This window comes from Sebastes fasciatus, chromosome 3 (assembly GCF_043250625.1).
Source record: "Sebastes fasciatus isolate fSebFas1 chromosome 3, fSebFas1.pri, whole genome shotgun sequence".
NCBI lineage: Eukaryota > Metazoa > Chordata > Actinopteri > Perciformes > Sebastidae > Sebastes > Sebastes fasciatus.
Genome location: NC_133797.1, coordinates 9668100 through 9693042, shown reverse-complemented (window position 1 = coordinate 9693042; position 24943 = coordinate 9668100). Strand labels below are relative to the sequence as shown.

Here is a 24943-nt window from a genome sequence, read left to right as displayed (position 1 = left end):
CCTTCTCCTCACACTCGCTCCTCATCAAAGTCCTCATTTTTTCTACAGTATGCAAGTTGACCTCCGACCCTCTTGTTTTGGGTGCATTAAATATCTCACGGGATCTATATTTTAACTAACTTGCTTTCTAAGTGGTTTTTGACAGATTCCGCACAGCTATTTGAATAATTGATACTGTACGTTTGAGTAACTGTACATACTCCTGAGTTTACCATAATCACAAACTCCTCTTCTTTCCACTATCATAAGCTGCAGCTGGCTTATTTTTTTTTTTCTGCGCTTTGTTTTAATAGATTGAAAAGATAAGCTCAACTAAACACTATACAGTAATGTCAAAAGGCATATCAGACTGCTTCTCATGTTTGAATTATCATTATGTTTGGACAGAGGTAGTCAGTAAGCATGTTTATGTTTATGCAGTGGTCAGGAAGGAAACACTGGCAGGACACAGCTTTTACATGCTTGACATTACAGACATAGTACAAAATTAGTTGCTAAAATTATAACCATATGACTCTAAACTTCTAATCCATATAAAACACGACTTACAGTAATGACAGATGCTGATCAGGAGCCAGTCGCACCAGCTGTTCACTAAATTAAAGCAGGTAACTTGCACCATATAAACAAGTTCTTACGTCGAGATTAGTTGTTACTAAATATTTAACTTTCCGGCGTATCTGTTGCTTAGCTAACAGAATCACCTGACAAAACTAGCGTTAGCTTGCTGATATATGCCACAGGTAATAGGAAATATGGTCAACACATCTGACCTGACACTTTATCAAAATTCTGTTTAATAAAGATGTAAACCCGGAGATTTTTAAATGAAATTTCACAAACATAACACAATTGTCACAAAAGACAGTCTGATATTTAGTCGCAGGAAAATGACAGGTGTAAATAATAAAATAATGATGGCGGAATTCCACTTAAACCTGCAGTAGGCTCAATATTTTTGTCATCATTGGGCAAAAATTCCATAATAACTTTTCAGCATATTGTAATTCAAGTGTTCTGAGAGAAAACTAGACTTCTGCACCTCATCATGGCTCTGTTTTCAGGCCTTAAAATATGTACCCCGTGACGGGAGACTTTGGCCAATCATAGATCATTTCAGAGAGAGAGCGTTCCTATTGGCTGTTCATTCAGCGGAGGCAGCTGTCAATCAATAACAAACTCCGATCAAACGGTCAAACTAGGCAGCGCTGATCAAATATGAATCAATATTCTGTTATTGTAATGCCTATTTCTATAAAATGTTTTCAGAAACATCTTGTAGTGTACTGTTTAGCTGTAAAATGGGAAAGTTTGCTCTGGCTGGTGGGCGGTGCTTGGTATTTCCTCAACTGATCTCAACATGGCTGCCGGGTCACAAACTTTCTAATTTTACAGTTAGACAGTACACTACAAGATGTTACTGAAAACATTTGAGGCAAGAAATAGGCATTACAGTAACAGAATATTGATTCATATTGGATCAGCGCTGCCTAGTTTGACCTTTTTTTTTTTGTGATTGACAGCTGCTCAGAGACGGCAATCTCCAGCTCGGCTCTGATTGGTTGTTTTCCTCCGGTCTGTGAAATCTTGCAGATGCCATCAGGAGCACTATAGGAGGAGGCAGAGGATTTCACAGATTACTTGTCTCGTCCACTACTCTCCAGAGGGCTGTCGCCAGTAGTTCAGCACCAGCTGCGTTTCTGGTGTCATTGTTGTCTTCATGAACGGGGTTATCTCTAGCCTTTGAGGAAAGGATCTTGATGTAATAGGGTCAGCAGTGTTTCATCATTAGGATTTCAAGGCCTTCTCTAAAAAAGTCCATTTTAATTAAGATATTTTTCTCTCATCTATCCCAAATTCAGTTTGGCTGGTTTTAGTCAAATGATAGTATTTAAAAACAGTTTGGGGGGAAACAACAGAAATACCGCAGGGCAAACTCTGCTGGTGTTTTTGAGATGACATAAGTTCTGCAAAGTTCTTAATAGTAGAAATCATCTTTGTCTTACTGCTGCCTGTATAGAGTGCTCCAGGGATGACGTGTTTTTGTAGGCCAACCAGGAAATTAACATCGCCCTGGTTCTCTCGACAAAAAGCCAATGGGATTTTTCCATTGGGTTTTGGATTATTGCAGAAAATAAGCTCTGTGGCAAACACGTTTGATACTTACATGTTCTATTCTGTAAAATAATCTTCACAAATGAACACCACTTTTATAATTTTGAAGTTTAAATGCAATCGGCAAAAGTAAAAAGCTAATGTTAGGCTATAAACGAACTACACCACGGTCACTTGAGCGTGAGTATACACAACGAGGTAGGTGGACGAGTCGGCGTGATGGCGTTTAGTAGTCTCATTTAGCCACATGTTAGCAGCATCTTTAAGACACATAAAGGCTTCAAAATTCACGTGTCGGATATTTATTGATGTATTTTATATAACAAAACATTGAAATCTCTTAAGCTTGTGTTAACCACAGACCTTATTTCAGGCATCTAACTAAAAACCCATTGACTTTCAGACAAGGGAACCAGAGGTGCTAAAAATTTCAGGACTCCTGTAGCTCCCTATTTCTTTGTGTCTTTCTAGGATCAGACCTTAGGGGGCTCAGCCCCTAATGACAATGTGACATGTCCAGTCAAGGGCATAGGTTTCATTTCAACATTGGGGGGACACATATCAAGCGGGGGTCCTCACCCTAGACAAACACTTCATTTCCTGCATTCTGGTGAATTTTTATGTATTAATTTCTGCCTTTTCTGAATGAAGTTATGTTGGAAATGTCTTTATGTCTTGAGATGAGAGGTCAAGGGACCCCTTTGAAAATTGCCAGTTTTCCCTCACCAAAATTTAGCCTAAATATGGAGCATTATTTAGCCTCCCATGACATGGATTTCTTAGGTTTATAATATCTTCCTTTACGACTGATCCGCTATAGCCTCTTCAAGACAGTAATGTCGGCCGGGATCGCCGGCAATCCCACAGGTCTCAGAGGGTTTCAGAATTATTTTTTTGGGTTGCTGAGATGAAATTTAGGTAAGCTTGAGCACCCTTAAAACAGTCTTAAATCGACAATTGCATGATTCCTCTCTAATCCAGCCTTCTCCTGCACCCTCTCCTCTATCCAACAACCTTGAGAGCTGCTCAGCAGAGAAGAATGTGGTATTGATCTAGGAGATATTTATAGAGGGTAATGGGGAGTGAGCGGGGTTTCCGCGTGAGAACTAGGAGCACTGGGGGGTCTTGAAGGAGGAGGAGCGGGTGATCACCTTCACAAACGGTAGCATTTTTTTCATTGTTGTGACTCAGTTGGCCTCAAGGCAGCAAACTGTGTGGGGAACTTACGACTCGTCGCTTTGATACGGTTCACTTTGAAAACGTTCGTGGCTTACACAACCAACACACGCTGGTAAAGTGAGAGTTTCATTTAAAGTTTTAATCCTACAGATTTCAGTCCCGGGTGATTTGGCAACATCTGAGGTTACCATGGTAACAGAAAGTGTGGTTTAATACTACAGATCACAGTGCAGCCAAACAAACTCACTTGTTTTAATAAAGAAGTCGTCAATAATTGTCCTTTTTCCATCATACCATGAGCAACCGTGATTTGATTTCATACTGCACATGGCACGAGTAGTTCTCCATACAACAGCAGAGCACAGTAAATTGGTAGCAGCTGTGGCTATTCTTTATTGTTTCATTACTGTTTCATATAATATTTGACCCGCTATCAAAAAGTTGCAGAAAATGATCGGTGTCTTGTATTATAAATGCATTTTTTAAAAATTTGTATAAACGATTGTGGACACCACAAACTGGATGTATAATGCTTTTAATGTGAAGCATCGGCAGCAGAAGATGTTTGGTTAGCATTAGCAGTAACTTAATACAGCTCTGTTGTATGATATGTTCCGAAAAAGTTATTCTACCTTTTTCGTTCGTTTCCCGATGAATGTCCAGCAACACATGGCAATTTCGTCTCATTACATGCATACAGTCTTTTCAAAATAAATTTCCGTCTACACAGGAAATGACTTCCTTAAGTTTAGGCAATAAAACTACTTCGTTAGGTTTAGGAAAAGATCATGGTTTGGCTTAAAATAACTCTAAAAGTGGCATAACATAAGTACGTAATTTACGTGACAAATAAATCAACTTTGACTTCTGGTTTCACATGGGACACGAACGCTGATCTCCTTGGTGAATGTCCGGTATTTTTTGACCCACCCATCCACCCTGACCTCCTCCCTACGCGGCGTTCGCTACTCTTTATATTTCCTGGTTCACGATTACGTTGATTACACACAAATTGATTTCTTGGGATATACATGTACATGGATTACAGTGCTTTACTTTTCATAGGTAGGCCTATAGCTACAAACAGTGTATGAGACTAGCCTGTAAGAGTGTGAACAGTAAAGGCTGATATCAACGAGATTAAATTTCAAACAGTAACACCGTTTCCTGTAAATCCCTCGTACGTAGGAAGGTAATTTAAACTGGGGTGGGAATGACTGCAACTAAAAGTGAAAAATGACTACATAAAGAGGTAATTACTTACTGTTAATATACTGAATGGCTATTGGTGACAAAAGGCTGACCATTAATAGTATCAAAAATGGAGTTTGATCATCTTAAGGATTACTTTAAATTAATTCACTTTTGATTTAGAGTCAATTTTGGATAAATTTAGCAACTATGGGACGTGTTCTGAATTTGCTACAGTTGGAGAGAGTGCAATGTTTCAGTAACGCTAAGGATATCGGAAAATAAATGGGAATACAGAATGGGGAAAAACACCATCGGAACCAGCAGCTCCTCTCGCAACTCGATTCCTCACCTGCACTGGAAAAAAACAAAAAACTTTCAACACTTTATCTCCTGTCCTCAGGCTACAGTCTTCAACTCCTCTGCACTAAGTTAAAATAGCTTGCCGTGCATTTTTCACTTGTTAGACATGCTGATGTTGTACCTCAGGCCTTCTAGGCTCCTTCCTGGATAATTAGTAAATAAGGCCCTTCATATTTTAGATATGTATATAGCACTTAAGCCGCAGTCCAACCAACCTAAATTTAGGTAGTAAATTGTGAACTCATACAGGATGAATCCCCTCAGCTGCCAGCACCTTCCTAGAGAAGAAGACATGCTTGTCACTCTGATCTATGTCTATTTAGATTTATTTTTTTATTTGAGCTTAAATGAAACTCTATTCTAGGATATCTTGGATATGGTAATATACCACCTGCCCATAACACTACCTAAATAAACAGACAGCATTATTCTTGGGGCTTTTAAAGTGATACTCCTACTGCAAGTGGATTGCAGTGGTGCTCAATAATGAATTCGGTTTCCAGTCATGACAAAGACTGTTTGGACTAAAATGAAGCAGTGAACCAATGATCCTAAAGGAAATTAGAATAAAAGACCATATATGATTACCCATATATCGTTCAGAGTGGACATGGCTGCTTTGTGCTTCCTTACATGACAATTTTCAATGCTGTGAGCGGCCCAATCCCACAAAGAAACACCCTAAAAGTTAACTCATGTCACAGACTTGTTCAAAGCAGACTTTTAACTCGGATGATCTAAGCAGAGGAGCTATAATCCTCAGAGACTTTTATACAGACGATTCATCTACAAACTCAAAAGACTTATTGATGATGTGACATTGCATCAAAACTGGAAGAGGCTGATGTCTATTTTTCTCACAGTTCTGTGATTGAAAATCTATGACTTCTTAGAGAAGATTATATTTCTACTGAAATTGTTGCATTTTTTTTCACTTCTTTTTCTTTAAGTCACTTCCTTTCTTCTTATTCACATTCACTCATCCAGTCACTGATCACTCTGTCTGCCCCTCTCCTCTTTGTCACTCCCCTCTCCCTTTCTTTCTGTCCAGACTGCTTTTCATCCAAGGCAGAGGACCGGCTCTTCAGGAAACTGTTCAGAAGATATAACCAGTTCATCAGACCAGTGGAGAATGTCTCTGATCCCGTCACTGTGGAGTTTGAGGTCTCCATCTCGCAGCTGGTCAAAGTTGTAAGCTTTACACCCAAACACGCACACAGTAGATATTCTAATCATAACACAAAGCTTGTTAAGACTCATGATGCCAAAGGTGTTTTAAGCACCTTTCTACATTCATTTCATACCAACCTGGTCTCACTCCCAACTCCTCAAATACCGCAAATTGGGCAGCGCCCCTCGACATCGGAAACCGACATCACGTGACTCGCCGGTATCATCAGCCACGTGAGTCACGTGAGTCGTTAGTATTGTCAGTCCCATTAGTCACGTGAGTCATATGAGTCGTTAGTATCGTCAGTCCCGTGAGTCCTTAGTCGCGTGAGTCGTTACTATCGTCAGTCCTGTGAGTTGTTAATATTGTCAGTCCTGTGAGGCACGTGAGTCGTTAATATTGTTAGTCGCGTGAGTCATGTGAGTCATTATTCCCATGAGTCGTTAGTATCGTCAGCCCCGTGAGTCACGTGAGTCATATGAGTCGTTAGTATTGTCAGTCCCGTGAGTCCCGTGAGTCGTTAGTCGCGTGAGTCGTTAGTATCGTCAGTATCGTCAATCCTGTAAGTCGTTAGTCACATGAGTCATTAGTATCATCAGTCCTGCGAGTCACGTGAGTTATTAATCACATGAGTCGTTACTATCGTCAGTCCTGTGAGTTGTTAATATCGTCAGTCCTGTGAGGCTTGGAGTCATTAGTATCGTCTGACAAGTTGGGGGGAGTGAGAATGTGTGGTTCATACCTTTCTGTGTATGTCTCGTTTATAAGTGTGTGTGAGCAAAGGTGAATATAACCATGTTGTTTCACTAATAACGTCCTCTCAACAGTATATAAGAGTCTGTGTGAATTGAGAGCCGTCTTCATATGAGCATCTTGATCATATTTCCTACCTTTTGATACAGAAAAAGCAGCAGATAAGCTGCGGAACAAGAGAAGCGAAAGCAGAAAGTGAATGCAGTCTTTATTTAGTCTGTTCAATTTCACGGATTCCAAAAATGTCACACAGTGCTGTTATACGCTGCTGTTTTGCTTTGGCAATGTTAAGTTTCATGCGGGTGGGGGGATGGTTGGGGTTGTTGCTGCATATCCCCCGGTGAAAATAGGTTTTCAGCTCAGAATGGAAATCCTCAGATTAGGAGAAAATTGCCTGCAGGAGCCTTTTTCAAACTGGACTGATATGTAGCTATATCGGCTTGCTCGGCAAGGTGAGATTAATCTAAAGGTGAGTGTGTGGATGTGTCACAATATGTGTGTGTGTCTGTGCACATATTTTCACGTATCTGCTCGTATGTGGCTGATGCATTTCTGTGTGTGGTTAATGTGGAATTCTGTGAATCACAGGAGTGCAAATCAAAGTGAATAGGGGTCACAGAGAGAGGTGGAGAGGAAGTGACATCTGTAACCTCTCCATCTATTATTAACTTACTCACAGTCGACCTTTTCAGTCAATCAACTCCAGCTCTAGAGGACAAAGATTAGAGGACGAATTCCATTTCTTTTTTTTGAAAATGCTGTCAATCAAACTGTTAAATTCTTGTGTCTGATACAAATGGCCATTAGACTTTGATGTAAAAATAGTAAGTAAGTAATAATGTTATATCTTCACTAGCATTCAATCAATGTTTCCCTTTTTTCATATTATCTTAAAGGTACAATACACTCAGACACACACACCCACACACCGTGCTGGTAGCTAACAAGCCCTCTTCCTTTTCCTTCTTGTCTCTGCAGGATGAAGTGAATCAGATCATGGAAACAAATTTATGGCTCAGACATGTGAGTACATTCACACACACACAAACACACATGCAGTGTTTCCATCACTTTAGAGGACATTACATTGAGTTACATTCATTTCCTGAAGACTTTCCTTTACCCTAACCATAACTGCTACTTGCCTAATCCTAACCTTTTCCATAACCTTAAACCATGTCTTCACTCTAATATGTAATGATTTACGTTATGGGGACGTGCATTTTGTCTCCAAAAGAAAGGCAAGTCCCCACAATGTGACTGTGTGAACAGATTTATGTCCCCACAACATGAGTAATATACAATCAATTAGGTGATTGAGAGTCATAAATTCTTGTTGTGACTTGGCCGAGAGACGCGACAGACAACACGCCGGTCCCCGACAGACGACGTGCGTGATGTCATCAGGAAGGAAGCTGCTATAGTTACTTCATAGACATATACACGCTTTACTCACCGGATTGCTGAAGAGCCTCTCCTATTTCATGTCAGCTTCACATACACACACACACCATATCCATCGCACACAACCTTTATTAACTATTTCAGTGACCTAACCCCCTCTTGGGGTCTACAGAGACAGAGGTAAGTGAAGACTGAGGAGGGGTCATGTATGTTATCACATACCTATACATACTAAGCAGACATCAATATGAGATGCCACACTCTGCTTCTCCCCCTGCTGTGTTCATGTGTGTGTGTGTGTGTGGATGTCATACATCACTGAAATGTTAAACACGTCAAAAAGAAAGAAGATGAGACAAGTGAACAAGAAAACAAGGATGTCTCAGATAGACATTTGAATGCAATTAGCTATTGATCAATGGTAGCATTATGGTCAGTCACGCTCTGTCTCTCTGCAGATCTATAGCCAAGGAGGCTGAACTCCTGACCTCCTACAGCCAGCTATTCTCCCAAATAACACATTTCGTCTCTGTCCTACAAACTGCTACTTTCCTGCTACCGCTTTAATTCTTTTCTTTTTTTCCTCCTTCCTTTTCATTGTACTAAATCTGTATTTCTCTTTGAAAAACAAAAGAGTATAATTTAAGCTGCAGTTTATAGTAAGCATTAAAGAAATTGTCCTTTTTAAATCAGTGACTAATTGCGGCCGAACAGCTGTTGGATGCTGATGCAATTCAATGGTGGATACGATGATACTGTGATCTCTGAGCTCTCGAATTAAAATGCATTGAAAGGCCTGTAAAGGCGGATCGTATTTGTTGTTTGTAATGGCTGAGCTGTTTATTTATAACAAGGCATCACTAATGAGAAGCTGTGTCAACACCACAGTCACTGATAAAGACTTTGAATCGCAGCCATTGGGTTTATAGTGTTTGCCATTTTAGAAAGCCCCCCCTTGATGAATTTATTACATCTGTTCTGCAGTAACACTGCAGGGGATTCCTTCTGTAACAGCATACAGAGTTTCTAAATGTGTTCACTTCAGGCTCCATTGACTACTTTTATGAAAGACATAAGCAAAGTTAATTTCAAACAGTACTAAATACTGTACAACTGCAGACAGCTGTTGTATATGATGTGAACTCTGTGGATCTGGGTGCTCGCAACACAGAGGAGGCAGAACGTAAGAATAATTTCTCTTCCTCCTTGCTCTTACTATGAAGAATATTTTGTTTCTATATTTTCTATTTCTATCCTGTATCCTCTTTTATTCCATGTCTGTTATTTCTGTCTGTTTTGTCATTTTACTTCTTCTTTTATCCCTCATAAGCCCGTCAATACTGATCATGTACGCTAAGGGACTGTATGAAAATTACTGGGGTGGGGAGGAGGGCTGAACCTCATGTTTTATTATTTTTTTAAGAATTGCAGGATCATAATTGTATTAATAAAAAAAGACAATTAAATGTTGTTAGGAAATTAAATAAATACAAGTATGAATATCTCTACCTAAATTAAATTAATAAGAAGGCAATATACATAAATAAAAAATGTAATATATATGTATGTATGTATAAAAATAAATTAGTATACAGGAAATAAACAACTTATGATTGGTTGTTCTATTTCTCAGCAGAGATTCAGACAAAAGCTCACGAGTCAGGCCCTCTCACCATGGTATCTCAAAGTAATAAATTATATAGTATTAGTGCAACTTGTTTCACTATTTATAACTGAGAGAGGCAAAATATCTTTAAGGACGGAACATGACAAAATCAAAAATAAATCAATGAATAAATAAAGGACTCAATAAATAAATAAATGTCATTAAATGTAGCAAAAATAATATAAAAAATACTTGTAGCCATTAATTAATTGATAAAATGTGTCATGAATTGATATTTCTTCTTTATTATTTTATCCTTGTATCAATTCCCTATTTAATTATGCTTCATTAATTTTCCCTTTTATTTATTTATTTATGTATTTCTTTTATTCATTTTAAATGTATTTCTTTATTTTTGCATTTATTATTTATTTATTTATTTGTGCTTTATTTTGTATTCATTTGTGCATTTATTTATATACATATATATATGTATATATATACAGTATATATTATTCCTGCACAATTTTCCCTTTGCATGTCACCCCTTATTTATTGCTCCAAACTTATTTTTTTCTGTATACATTTCTTTACTGATTTCTTTTTACATTTCTTTATGCATTTCTGCCTCATTATGCCAGAAACGCACCACGCATGTCAATAATAATATTAATATTAATATTAATAATAATGCCCTTTTGCTCCGCTTCCCCAATATTTTTGAACAGTCCCTAACTGAGTCTGTACCAAAAATCTGTTTAAGTTTATTCATTTGTAAAAAACTCATTGTCACTTTGTTGATTGTTGTTACATTTAACAAAAATGACTCACTGTATGTTATTGTCATTGCTGTCATGATCATAGAAAGTAAATGTAAAATAATTTATATGTTGTAAACAATAATCCATACACCTCGACCTATCAGGAATTACATCTCCAGCCAATCATGTTGTAAAGTCCCTGGAAAGATAAATGAAAAAGTCAGTGTAGCATGAAGTGGTTAATTAAACAGCTCCCAGGTCATAACTGGATATTAATCCGCTTTGCTAATGAATGCATTCATCTCGAATGACGTGCAAATAGCCAAGACTAATGGCTCTACGGCTCATGAAATGTTACCTGCAGGTATGTTGACAGAATAGCAAGTGAATGCAGTCAGTGTCTGTCAGTGAGCTATTTACTCATACTATTTACCCTTCTCTCTGAGCTGCTCCTTATTCAGATGTATTGTGGATGTGTTATTATTTACTTACTGAAGCATTGTGGCTCTATTACCAGGAGGAACTGCATCAAACAAATACATGTTGGCTTGATTCTCTGTGAAAAAGCACTCATGTTTCTGTCGATAAACATTAGATTTCTTTGCAACATTATCCTGATTTGGCTTCACATTAAAACATCAAAGGAAGTTCTGCCTCCAGTATGAATATGCATTTCAAAATATCCTCATGAAGGAGAATGTCTCCAGTGACTAATACTGTCTGCAGTGTACAATGCAAAATACAAAACAGATGGTTGGCTCCCCAACACGCTCTCAATGTTTTCTTTTCTTCGCTTTCAGATTTGGAATGACTACAAGCTGCGATGGATACCGATGGAGTTCGACGGGATTGAATTCATTAGAGTTCCATCAAACAAAATCTGGAGACCCGACATTGTGCTCTACAACAAGTGAGACTGTCACCATCATTACCATTATCATTATCATTAGCTTGTTCACTCTTATTGCAATCATTATTAGATTTGAGATACCAGAAAAATAGCAGCATTAACTTAATATCAACTTAAAACAACTTTTGTTCACGTTTTCCTGACAAGTGACCTTGCGAATACTGACTGACTGACTGCAATACTGTTGTTTGTAGCATCATAGTATACTGCTGAAAATCCCCTTAAAAGGTCCAATGTGTAGGATTTCAGGGGATCTATTAGCAAAAACGGAATATCAAATTCACGACTATTTTTTCATTAGTGTATAATCACCCGAAACTAAAATCATTGTGTTTTCGTTACCTTAGAATGAACCCTTCATATCTACATAGGGAGCGGGTCCTCTTCATGGAGTCCGTCATGGTTATGGCTAGAAAGGACCTGTCTTGTGTAAAGCTCTCGTGAGAGTTTGTATGTGTTCGCGAGAGTCTGGTTCATGTATTTACCTTCAGCAGGCATTCTGTACCTCTACACTTGTAGGAAGGTTGCATTTGCAGTTCTATTTGACATTTTTACATGCTAATTTAAATGCAGTGTGTAATTTGTTTTAGATTAAGGTTCTAGTTGTGTAATGAAGTCATGAAGCAAGTTCAAGATTGAGGTTAACTTTTATTATTTTAATTTTCATTTCATTTTATTGTCATTTTGTGTTGATTTTGGCGGTCCCTACAGACAAAATTGGTAGTGTTTCCGAGCACCAGAGTCCCTTTAGAAAACCAAATTTTTTTACTGCATCAGGGTCTGACAGTCTGCCCCGCACAGTCCTTGTTCTGGTTCTCCAGTTCCTCTCTTCCCTCCAGCGGGCCCAGCAGTATGGCCTGGGCCTCCAGCAGCGTAAAGTCTGTGTTGGCTACCTGAGGGGACCGGTGGAGCAGCGAGGTGAAGTTCGGCTCTTGGCCGGGAGGAGGAGCCGCTTCTGCCAGGCGCCGAACTCTCCACCTCCCACCGAAGCTTCGACTGCGACTGGGTCTGATCTGGCTGGTCGCTGCCAGCGGCCCCGCTGAAGTGATCTGCAGGAGTTTCTAGTGAACCTGCATGATTTCGTCTGTTTACAACATTATTACAACAGTCTTCTCCCCCCATAAAGGGCATCCGATCCCTTCCGAGTTGTTTTCCGGAGTTGTTCCGATTACAGCGAGAACGTGACGTCATATTTACACAGGACGGATCCTTTCTAGCCATAACCGTCTGTGATTTTGCTCCGCCATGTTTCTACAGTAGCCCAGAATGGACAAACCAAACACTGGCTCTAGAGAGGGCCTTTCATGTTTTTACGTTACCTGAAGGCCACCGTAGCTCTCTGACACACTTGGAAAGGGAGGAGTGAGTTGAGGGGTACTCAATTGATTGCAATCTGCAACCTCGCCAAAAGATGCCACTAAATCCTACACACTTGACCTTTAAGGAAAGGTCAGGGGGGAAAGTGTCTGGCTTTAACACCAGAGAGTTTCTCTCAGTTCTCTGGAGTTTTTTTTAACTTCTTTCAGCCGCAACTTACTGCTTTGGTTCACTTTCACAGCTCTCAGCAACCTTGTTTCCAGCAGGCAGCTGTTTTCAGCAAAAAAAAAAAAGCTCTGATAAATCCACTGTATGTCACCTATTCAGCACCAAACGGTAGACAGACACAGCTAGTGACTAGCTGGGGAACATAGTGGAGCATTTAGCAACAAAAAAAAATTATATTGGGTTTACATTGTTAATTGTAAGCCAGTTGCATCGCATACTGGCGCTAAAGGGTGCCTTGTGTGGCATAATTGAACGGCAACGGTATTTGATGCCCTTGGAATGACAACAGGCTGAAATATTACATCAATGTCCAAATTCCTTGTAGCCCGAATGTCTTTTATACCTCTTGCTGCTGCACCGTGCAACAGACTGTACTGTAATTATACTGAAATATGTCAATGTGATAGTGTAATGTTCAGGGTCAGTTTGTGCTCTGTTCTAGTCTTTCAAAACCATTTCTACTTACAATAGTGACTCATAATGTTAATCAAAGGCAATTTTGTATTTCACAATAACGTGTAATTCAGTTTCATTGTCCTCTGTCTTTTAATCCTAATCCTCTCTTTCTTACCTCCATAACCTCACCTTTTAATCTTCTCCCCTCTCTTTTGTTCCTCGCTTTCATTTTCTCCTCGCCTTTCTTCTCATTGTTTGACGTCTCCGCCTCCCTCTAAACTTTGTGTCCTATTCAAAACCCACTTATGCTTGTATCATATCTCCTCATATCCTCTCCATGGGACTACTTCTGCTTGATTACACACACATACATACACACACACACACACACCCACACACACACACACACACACATACACGTCATATACAGTGCTGTAGGGGATTTCCTGGTGGAGGATAAGACCAAGGCTCTGCTGAAGTTTGATGGTACCATCACCTGGGTTCCTCCAGCTATTTTCAAATCCTCCTGCCCCATGGACATCACCTACTTTCCCTTCGACTATCAGAACTGCTCCATGAAGTTTGGCTCCTGGACCTATGACAAAGCCAAGATTGACCTGGTACTTATTGGGTCTAAGGTCAGTGTTTGTGACTATCAACTATCAACTATTTACCGATTCCATTCTTTCTTTCTGTTCTACCCACAAGAAAAGCACTGCTTACACCCATCCATTTAGATACTGCATGCATTTACTGTATGGATCATTATTTTAGTTTTTTATTAAAGGGTAACTCCACCGAATTTACACACAAAGGTCAGATTACAGCACTACTCAGTCTGTGAAAACAGTTATACAATGTCTTCTGTAACTCCGGAGGGAGCTTTCTTATTTATTTATTTTACCTTTATTTAACCAGATAAGTCAATTGTGAACCAATTCTCATTACAATGATGACCTGGCCAAGAGAAGAGGCAGCGACAGAAGGCAAGTCAACATTAGACCCTAGATACAACCAGTGCAATAAAACGACATTAGAAAAATTAAAACATCACAATATATACAGCATATACAGTACAACAATAGAGATCTACGTATGTACTGTGTTCCAGAGAATTCAAAAAGCAGGTGCAGTGATCAGAAACTATCGCTTGTAAGGAGTTATTGAAAGTGTGGCATTTTAGCATCTTTTGCAACTCGTTCCAGTCACTAGGAGCGGCAAACTGGACTGAGTGACAACCAAAGGAGGTGCGGACTTTAGGAGCTGTCTAAAGTCTGAGAAAATACCCCTGATGATGTCATGGTGATGTCATTATAGGGTTACCTTGAGTAAGAAAAAACCCTGCGTCATAGACTTGGGGCATGGAGTTTGAAAGACGTGGGTATTTAGGGAGCATGGAGGGTCTAATGAAAGCTGTTACTGAGTTGCATTATGGGATCTGTAGGATCCAGCGTTATTGAAGCTTGTCCCATTTCAATCATTCTTTTTACATATTTTTTTTCAGAAGAAGAATTAAAGAGATTGTAATTGAAATTTTAAAGTAAGATTTGGAACACAACCCTTTTTGAGTTTTAACAATTTGGCGTTTTTGCTTACCTACATCGGTGGCTGCACTTTTTCCTCTTCACTTCCTATTACTGTAAGATTTTCTGTAAGACTTGTAAACATCGCAAGATGGCCTTATTTAATGTAAACTATAATGATCAGCTTCTCTTTGCAGCAACTTATAGTATTGTAGGTGCATGCTGACATGAAACCACAGGTGAAAATCAGTTTTAAATTGTTTTGCTCATTCTAACAAATCTATATTCATCAGGTAAAAACCAAAACCATGAGCCTTGTACAGTATGTATTGTACTAGCAGGTGCCTTTTTAAGAATGGTAAGTTGACCTTTAATGTTGTTCTAGTATTAAATTACTGCATGATTTGATTTAAAGATCTTTATCTGTCACCTAGGTGAACCTGAAAGACTTCTGGGAGAGCGGCGAATGGGAAATCATTGACGCTCCGGGCTACAAGCATGACATCAAGTACAACTGTTGTGAGGAGATCTACCCAGACATCACCTACTCCTTCTACATTAGGCGCCTGCCACTCTTCTACACCATCAACCTCATCATCCCCTGCCTCCTCATCTCTTTCCTCACAGTGCTGGTTTTCTATCTCCCGTCCGACTGTGGAGAGAAGGTCACGCTCTGTATCTCCGTCCTGCTCTCCCTCACTGTGTTCCTGCTCGTTATCACCGAGACCATCCCCTCCACGTCGCTGGTCATCCCGCTCATTGGAGAGTACCTGCTCTTTACAATGATCTTCGTCACACTCAGCATCGTCATCACCGTGTTCGTGCTCAACGTACACTACCGCACGCCAATGACCCACACTATGCCGGATTGGGTGCGCTCGGTGTTTCTCAAAGTGCTGCCGAGGATTATGCTGATGCGGAGACCGATTGACGAAGACAGCAAGGCTGGGGGGTTGGACAGCAGTGGGGAGGCAGGAGGAGCTGGAGGGGGAGGAGGAGGCGGAGGAGGGAAAGGAGGGAAGAAAAGAAAGAATAGCTTAATGCAGGTAAGACGTCCCCATCCCAAAACATCTAGTCCACTTGAGCAAGGCTCTGAAACCAAGTGTCATGTCTGGACCTGTTATATAAACAACAGACATTTTGGGGCACTACCACACTAGGCACAGTTCAGACAGCTAACAATTACTGTATGTTATTGAATATTCCACATTTTCAGCCAGTCTCTCCTGGAGAGCCTTTATCGTTTTGCAATCAGTTGTTCACATGAAAAGACAAAATTAGTTGAGAATAAAGAAAGAGAGCTACAGAGAAGTTCCAACCCTGACTCCTGTCTCACCTCCACACAGCTGGCCAATCATGGCGTGAAGTGGGTGTGAATGTCCAGTAGACTGGCCCATTAAGAATCCATAATCTACACCATATTGTACATCTACATGTTTAAAGTCAGTTTACTTCCACAGCTATCAAATGTTTGAGAGCTTCTATCAATGCAACACATTCTCACTCCCAACTCGTCAAATCCGGCCGCTTGGTCAGTGCCCCTCAGAGTTCAAAGACCGACGCATGGGGTACCCCTCTTGCGTTACTTTTTGACAGACCAGGGCCAGTGTGTCAATATACACTTGTTACATGCGTAGTGTCATTTCAAAAGAAACAGGAAGGTTTTCACAGGAAGTTAGGTTTAGGTTCACGAGACTAACAAGACTGACGATAGTAATGACTCCCGTAACTCACGGGACTGGCGATACCGACGAGTCACGTGACTAATGACTCACCTGACAAAATAAGTCAACTTTATTTTTAGTTTCACATGGGACACGAACACCGGTCTCGTGGTTGAAAGTCTTGTGTTTGTTTGACCCATCCACCACCGCTCCCGCCCATCCTTGGCAGACTTTCACGCTATTAATACTACATCACTTTCTCCGACCGTCAAATGGGTTTACATTGGAGTTAGTTGAAAGCCCAGTTCGTCACATACCGTCACTTAAAGGTGCCTCCGTGTGTCGCTTTCTGATGCCGAGGGGCGCTGACCAATCAGCAGTATTTGACGAGTTGGGAGTGAGACCGGGTTTATTGATGATAATGAGGAGGCAGGTGGGCTTCGACTATTACACTATAGCTTTGACTTAATTCTGCAGCTGCAACCCTGAAAGACATCAAGTGTGTTTCAGCTGTGGGATAGGGAACAATCATACTGGTCATTGATTTTGAGCAGTGAAGAGCAGCTACTGTAGGGGAAGCAACTGAACCGTGTCCTATAGTAATACTCATAAAAACATATTTCTGTATAAAATACATTCCTCCTTCTGGGATACAAACCTTGGATTACCTCCACCAACAAGTGTTTCTAACCATTCGATAGCCTGCTTGTCAGACCATACAACAGTCTTACATCTTCGAGTGCTCTTCTAAAAAACCCTTTGGGATCTAGCTACTCACTTCCTGCATGTACTGCCAGGTGAATCCACTAAAAAAACGTTTCTCCACTGGTAAAGAATTTGAACAAAGTTCGCACACACAATGTATCTACAGTGTGATCCAATATGTTCTTTATGATCAACACTGAGAGCTCAGAGGAAGCACTTGAACTAAAAGTTTTACCCCCCAAAAAACACTGGAAAGTGTATCTCCTTCATATCACCTTGTTAAAGTTGCACCTACTGCACAGATGTATCCCAGAAATCCCAATGTTTTAGATGAAATTATTACCTGAGAATGTTGACTTTGAGTTGAAGCAGAATGTGAAACTTAATCCGAACTCTGGTTGTGATCCCCAGCAGGTCGGAGGAGGCTCCCTCAACTGTCTCGAGTTCGGGGATAGTAAGTTCTCGTCCGTGGAGGGCTGCACTGGGAAGAAATGCCCTTGCCCCTGCCAGCATGGGAATGAGGCCCCAGAAACGCCAGACATGGGGAAGATAACACGTCAGCTGAGTCCACAGAGCATCAACACGGTGGTGGCCTTTTCTGTGGTGTCGCCTGAGATCAAGCAGGCCATCGAGAGTGTCAAGTATATCGCTGAGAACATGAGGAGTCGCAACAAGGCCAAAGAAGTGAGCTGTTCTTATTTTCACTGGATTTGATCACTCTGAATATCAATGTATCATAAGCAAAATAGATCAAATGCAACGCAGGCTTTTCATCAAGAGTTCAAGTGTTCAATTGTACTCCAACAAACACAAAGTATTTTTTTTTTAGCTTACGTTTACTATCAGATTCATACTGTGTAAGCAAAGTAAAAACATAAAATTCAACAATGAATGAACAAAGGGAAAATAATGCTGTTTTCCCTACAAAAAGGTGCAAGTAAATATGGTAAAATAATTGATAATTATTCAAGCAATGCTTCATGTTGTCCATAATGATTACAATACAAATGTTTTTAAATGTGAATAAGCTTTAGTAGATACTTTAAATGAATAATAGGAGGGAGACGAATTGAAAGGTAAAGTCAAGAAAAAGAAAATCCAAACTTAAATTAAATACACTAAAATGCAGGTTTTAATCATGGAGATTGGTAGAATGAGGATTACTACCAGACAGGTGGCATGGTGTGATATTTGTAAAAAAAAAAAACAGCACCAGATTGTGTCCTACTCAGGAGAGAGGAAACCTCCACAACTACTAGACTACTAGAGTCGTTTCTTTGGGAAATATTCAGTTCCAATTTTCCAAATATCTAGCTCTTGTTTCTACGGAGTTTAAATACACTTTGGTTCCCGGTTCCCGGTTCCCGGTTTATTACAACAGGTTTTCAAAGTGTGGTCCAGGGACCCCCAAGGGTCCTTTGAAGGGGTTCCAGGGGTTTCCCAGCAAAAAGGGGAATACTATATTTTCACCATAAATCTATCCATTAGTAACAAAATGACAGAATGTTTGACTATTATACTCTGTAATAAAACATCTAAAAGCAAAGATCCTATCAGATGGGGGTCCAGAGTATAATTTGTGTCAGTTTAGGGGCCCTTGACGTGAACATTTTTTGGAACCTGTGTATTACAACAGTGGTTTTATTTTTATGCTTTTGGCTATATCAGTAATATTAACATTGCACTTATCAGGCTATTAGCTGAGATCTATAGGAACATCACTAAAAGAAGTCAACACAAGCAGACAGATAATTGGCCTTTTTCATGGCAGACATGTTGACTGGTCATAACAAGAAAAGCACAGATAATTCATAACTCTGTTCCAATCAGTTTCCCAGTCAGCCAGCATGCACCATAACAGGACTCTGAAACTGAAGCAGCTAAATGGAATTTAGCCATCATTTGATTTCATTTTTTTTATACCTGTTATGACTTGTCGTAATATCTGCTGAGAAAAAGGTCTATGAGACAGATTTAAAAAAAAGTTTTGGGTTAGTCAAATTTATTTAGAAGACAAAACAAAGACAAACTAAAATTATTACTCAGACTGTGTGTTGTAAACATACATCACAGCTTACAGACCATTTTTCTGATTCAATTTGGACCCACTGTACTAGCCCCTTTCCTGTTCCATGAGGGATTATTATTGACGTCAGTTTTAAAGTGGTTTAGATAATGGGGCTAAACTATTGGCCTTTTTACAACCTGTTTTACCGCTCATCTGTCTTGCCTTGTCAGACTTCATTGATAAAATACATAGTACAATGTCATAATAAAGGATAGAAATAATGGCAAACTGCAAAAATATGACCCAACTTGTAATTGCTCAGAATTATGGAAGACATAAGGTCCGTCAGGGGCCCCCAGGGCAATCACACAAGACAGCCTTCATTGCATCGTCCCATAAAGACAAAGCCCGAGTCGCTCTTGCCAACCCTCTTGATTTTCCCAGGAGACTCCCTTTTTTCATTGCCCTCTGCCGGTGTCCTCCTGGGGTCACAATTCTCCCTCATTTCTCCAGATGTATGGCAATTTTTCACACCTTTTTTCCCTTTTGTCATCTCAACATGTTTCTGGCACTATACAGTGTATACAGTGTCTATAAACCATAAGCCTGGACGGCAATAGAGCTACACCAAATGTGTTTTCCCGGCGGAAGAGAACTGCTCGCAACACAGCCACACGGTTTGAGCTGTACTCGCCACACATCACAGCATCACAGCATCGCAGCAAAGCCAGCATGGCGTGACGCAAGCCATTGGAAATAACAGGTTTCAGAGCGCAGTGGTGCTGTAGTCTCATTGTGTCTGAAAGGACCTTCAGTGAGTGATGGAAGGAGAGGGAAATGAAGAGTAATAAGAGAAAGAAATACTCAAAAAATGAATGAATGAATGAATGAAAACTGATGAATATTAGCCTAGTTTATAGCCTACCAGAGATTCACACAAGTTCATGTCAGAGAGGCAAATTATTCAGTTTTCTTTCCTGAGAATTAAAAGTAAAATTAAAAGTAGGCCTATTTAACGAAAAATTATGTTTTAGTGTACTTATTTGTTATTTTCATTCTTTAAAAGTCACCAGAATGCAGGAAACAAAGTCTCTGAAACTCAAAGTTTTGAAATCCTCCCTATTTTTGAGATCTCACAGTTGGCAAGTATGGCCCTAGTTACTGTATTGTTTGTGTTGGATTTAACGCCAACAACAATAATATGCTCATTATGCAGTCTAACTGTAAATCCAATTTGACTATTTTGAGCCTTACCATTTTAGGAAATACAGAACATTTGGATCAAGTCACATAGGAAATATAATATTCCTGTTTCTAAAACAAAAAACCTAGAGCCACTCATAGAAAGGAAACACACAGCGAGCGTGTCGATGCATAATGTATTTATGCAAAAACACTCTAAGCAACGCCGGCCTGGGAGAGCTGTACTGTGATTCTGGGCAGCATTGTTGCAGATCCTAACCTGTTCCATAAGTTAACAATAAGTTGGAACCAAATAATTTCAGATGTGAGTGCAGAGCTCTCCCTCCTCTCTCTCTCTCTCTCTGTTATGAATACAGTGGGTGAAATCTCCCGATGGGAAGAAGCAGCCTTTGATATGCAAAACTCGTGGCTCAATCAGCTTTGTCAAAACACCTGTCCTTTCTTTTGACGCTGTGGTTTGAATGTGATTATCATAGAAATTTCCTCCAGTGTAAATAATGTATCAGTTTTTCTGTCGGCTTCCAAGAAATGTCCAACTCTTTTTTTTCTCTTCCTCTTTTTTGTGTCTTTTCTTCTTTTCATCCTTGCTGTGCAATCCTCACCTCACCTCATCGACTCCCACAAACCTGCCACCCTCTGAGATTGTGAATCACCTGTTTCCTCTCTCTGCGCACCTCCCCTCACCTGCTTTAAAAAAAAATCTCATCACTTTTCATCTTTCATTTGTCACCACTGGCACTTCCCTCTGTCTTCTCACACTTGTTGTGTCCCCTCCCTCGCTCACAGGTGGAGGATGACTGGAAGTACGTTGCCATGGTGATCGACAGAATCTTCCTTTGGGTGTTTGTGACCGTGTGCGTCCTGGGAACCGTGGGCCTCTTCCTCCAGCCTCTTTGTGGCTTTGTCTCATAACTGCTAACCGATCAGGGTTCACCGTCGCCCTGTGTCGACCAATCCTGAACACGTGACTAACTCTCAGTTCTCAGTTGACCAATCAGAATACAGACTTTTGAGTGCTAAAGCACTATTTGGTGTGCTGGTTTTGCTTCTTGTCTTTTGCAGAGAGCAGTAATATGGAAACATTGAAGTTGAGGAAAAAAAAGCGTTTTTCAGACGGGCTGGTAAACAACAGATACAAAGGTTATGATGCCTTAATTGTATGCCTTTAAGACTGCTTATTTCACCAAACAATAATTGCCATAGAACCTACACAATACCTAAAAAGACATAATCTTCACAGAAACAAGGGGATATCTACAAAGTGTGTTCTTTCAGCATTTCTGACCATTTGCACAAGTTCAAGAAAATAAACTTTATTTTAATTATTTATAATTCATAGTTCACAGGAATTAAATCTATCTCTGTTTTGCAAGGTTTGTCAGTATGTGTGACAACAGGCCCAGAGATTACTGAGCAGTGCAGTTACTGTAGCCTAGCCAGCAATACAAAGCAGTTACTGTGGTTTGTTGTTTTGTTTAGCTCCGTTTGTAGCAAATGTTACACTTAAATTGTTTGTATGGCATAATGGAGAGGTCCTAACTGAATTTTGACAAAATGTTTAGTTACTGTATTTTAGCCTTGTAGTGTTGATCCGTGCATCGTTTTAAAGAGATATATTCAAGTTTTTCTGGGATCAAAACTTAGCACATCCAGTAGTCCTTCAGGACTGGAACCAGAGAATTAACATCCAACAGATGTTAGCGAACTGGGAACTCTCCACATCCAGTAGACGTGACACAAACTCTCTAACACACTGAACTCAACCCTGCAGCAGCCAACTCTCCCCCCATTGAGCTGACTGATGACTGTCATACCGGCTCCCCATTCTGATTCATCAAGCTGCTCACCGTCAGAGCCGATCGCGCTCACCGCTTTTTGTGTCGTTTACGATTAGAGTTCAGAAATTCTGGCGCACCTGGCAGCGCTTTTAACAAATAAAGGCAGGCTGTTCTTTTTTTTTTGTAATTAGAAAACCATGTGTTTATAAATGTTCTCTCTGATTAATGTTCCACGAGGTAATTGGTTGGCCTGGTAAATATTGGATTAAACGGTACTTGATTAGTTTCTCCTGAAATAGCATTTCATCTATTAATTCATGAGAGGATTCTATGATCCAATTCCATGGCTATTAATTTAATCTTTTTTTTTTTTCTTGTCACTTTTGATTAAGTTTACTATAAGGAGCAAACATACAACGCACGAAACATGCATGACAGAATTTTTATTGCTTGGACCACAAATATGTCGTTCGATTACATCACTATAAAGGTACTGCTTAATATATTCAATTTCATTTATTTATTTATACGTTTTGGTTATATGATGAAGAAATGCAAAACTCATGCTGAAGGGAGCAAACATGTTTGTACAAGTGATCTTTGCCTTTTTTTTGTCTTTGAAATTAAATAAATGCAATATTTGTTCAAATAAAGTAAATAGCATTTGCTGCTAGAAGTTTTAATATATGCCACTGAAAAAAAACTACTCTGTGAAGGACTTTAAACATTTTACACGCACACATGTACACATACACAATGACACAGGAGGATTGCTTTGATATTTCTGTTGCCATTATGCACAAAAACAGCCACCAGAGGTATAATTAAGCCTCCAGTTGCAACGTCTAATTAAAATCTAAACCCGCTGGTGCCATTCAGACATAATTTTAGTGTTAAGATAAAATGCATCATTATGCATGACATTGAACATAATCACATTTATCTATCAGAGGGTCGACCTCTCAGCTGTAGAGTACATGTACAAAGATAAGTTGCAGTGGCAGTCAGTTGTTGTAGGTTGCAATGAATCAGTAATTCTTGCGTATAACAAAAGACACTCCTGAATTTTGCTTCAGAATATTTACATTGGGACTGCATGTGCTATAGTATCTTCAAGCTCTCTCTCCTTATCTACAAATTACATCGTACTGTATACAACCATTTCACAGAATATACTACCTGGCCAAAGACATCCACATATTTTTGTATACTTTTGGTGTGAGGCCTATAACCTAGGCCCCAGTCAAACCAGTTAGTAAAAAACTGAACTGGGTAGACCCGGCCTAACCTTGCAGGGGTCAAAAAGACAAGCAGTAGACACCCTCCACGGCACACTCCCTCCTTCACACCCTCAGGAACATGTAGGTGAAGCTGTTCAATGCGTCTGATGGGGGCAGTGTGTTCAACAATATGGTAATGCATGAACTGGGCAAAGCAGATGTAACTTTGCCTCCCTGTACCCCACATGGAGTGGAAGCCAAAAAGCATCCAGCTGTTTCAACCTCGACCGGAAAGAACTCCTTAAGTTCTTGGGAACAAAGGAGAGATTTGGTCTGGTAGCCCCACTGCGGTCACCATGAAGCAGCAAGCAATTGGGGTGCATTGACAGGGCAGTTAGTTCACACACTCTCTTAGCTGAGGTCAGTGTAAGCAGCAAAGCTGTCTTGAATGACAACGCATTCAGAGAAGAGTGCTCAAAGGGACCTTTAACCAAGGCCTCGAGCACCAATGGCAGTTCTCACTGCGGGGAGGAGGCACTCATCACTGGGCGTTGTCTCCTGACCCCCTGCAAGAACCGCTTCAGAAGAGGGTGGCCTCTTGCAAAGCGTGGTTTATATGTGAATTATTGTGCATACTTTTTGTAGGTATAGCTATGAACAGTGTATGAGAATAGCCTCCCCAACTTCTGACCCCACTAATGCCCTTGCATCTGAATGAAAGCAAATCTCTGCGGCCAGGTTCCTTCCCAAATGAGTTGAGCCTGTTATAGTTGCAGATTATATATTATGGTTTTGGAATGGGATTTTCAATAATCACACATAATGTAACACAATTGTAATGTTCAGGCCTTCACATTCTTCTGCGTGTAGTATGTCAGCCCGCTTGCACGAAAAGGCATATATGCCACGATAATGCACAAGGCGCTTAGCGTGCAATACGTACGCCTTTCTTGATTTCCTTGTGTCATTGGTACACCATGTATCCTGTACTGACATGGTATAAAAAGCAGATTTTTTTTTTACATTTTTCAACTGTAAATTTCTTTGTTACCAATATAAAGATTGTGTTAAAACATTGAAAGTTGAAAGCAAACATATAGTAGACACCCATCCACCACCGTGATCTTCACACGCTTTATGAATTCCTGCATTGACGCCGAAAATTTTACATAAATCTTTAATGCAGAATAGATGTATATGAACATAATTCATGGGAGACATGGCTGCACACACACAGACTAGGAAGAGATCAGAGAGCGGTTTGACTCACTGGATAATCTCTTCTATGGTAAGTTATGGTGCCATCAGAGCATGAAACACATGGCTGTAGCCTAGAGGCTGGAGAGGCCTCAGTGATGCAGTAACTATAGAGAGCAGAGGACATGGAGGCTGGTCTAGAAGAGAACACACTAGACATGCAGGGTGGGACTAAATGCTACTTTACACAA

At 40.0% G+C, this 24943-nt stretch overlaps 1 protein-coding gene across 1 annotated transcript in view; it reads left to right on the top strand.

Moving 5' to 3' along the window:
• Nucleotides 1-24116, top strand: part of chrna6 (cholinergic receptor, nicotinic, alpha 6) — a 30577-nt gene extending 6461 nt beyond the window's left edge. The window contains exons 2-8 of the mRNA XM_074628802.1: nucleotides 5900-6039; nucleotides 7751-7795; nucleotides 11344-11453; nucleotides 13825-14032; nucleotides 15352-15963; nucleotides 17698-17970; nucleotides 21284-24116. Coding sequence (XP_074484903.1) covers nucleotides 5900-6039; nucleotides 7751-7795; nucleotides 11344-11453; nucleotides 13825-14032; nucleotides 15352-15963; nucleotides 17698-17970; nucleotides 21284-21409 — 1514 coding nt within the window. The 3' untranslated portion in view covers nucleotides 21410-24116. The remainder of the gene's footprint in view (nucleotides 1-5899; nucleotides 6040-7750; nucleotides 7796-11343; nucleotides 11454-13824; nucleotides 14033-15351; nucleotides 15964-17697; nucleotides 17971-21283) is intronic.
• Nucleotides 24117-24943: the final 827 nt, after the last annotated feature.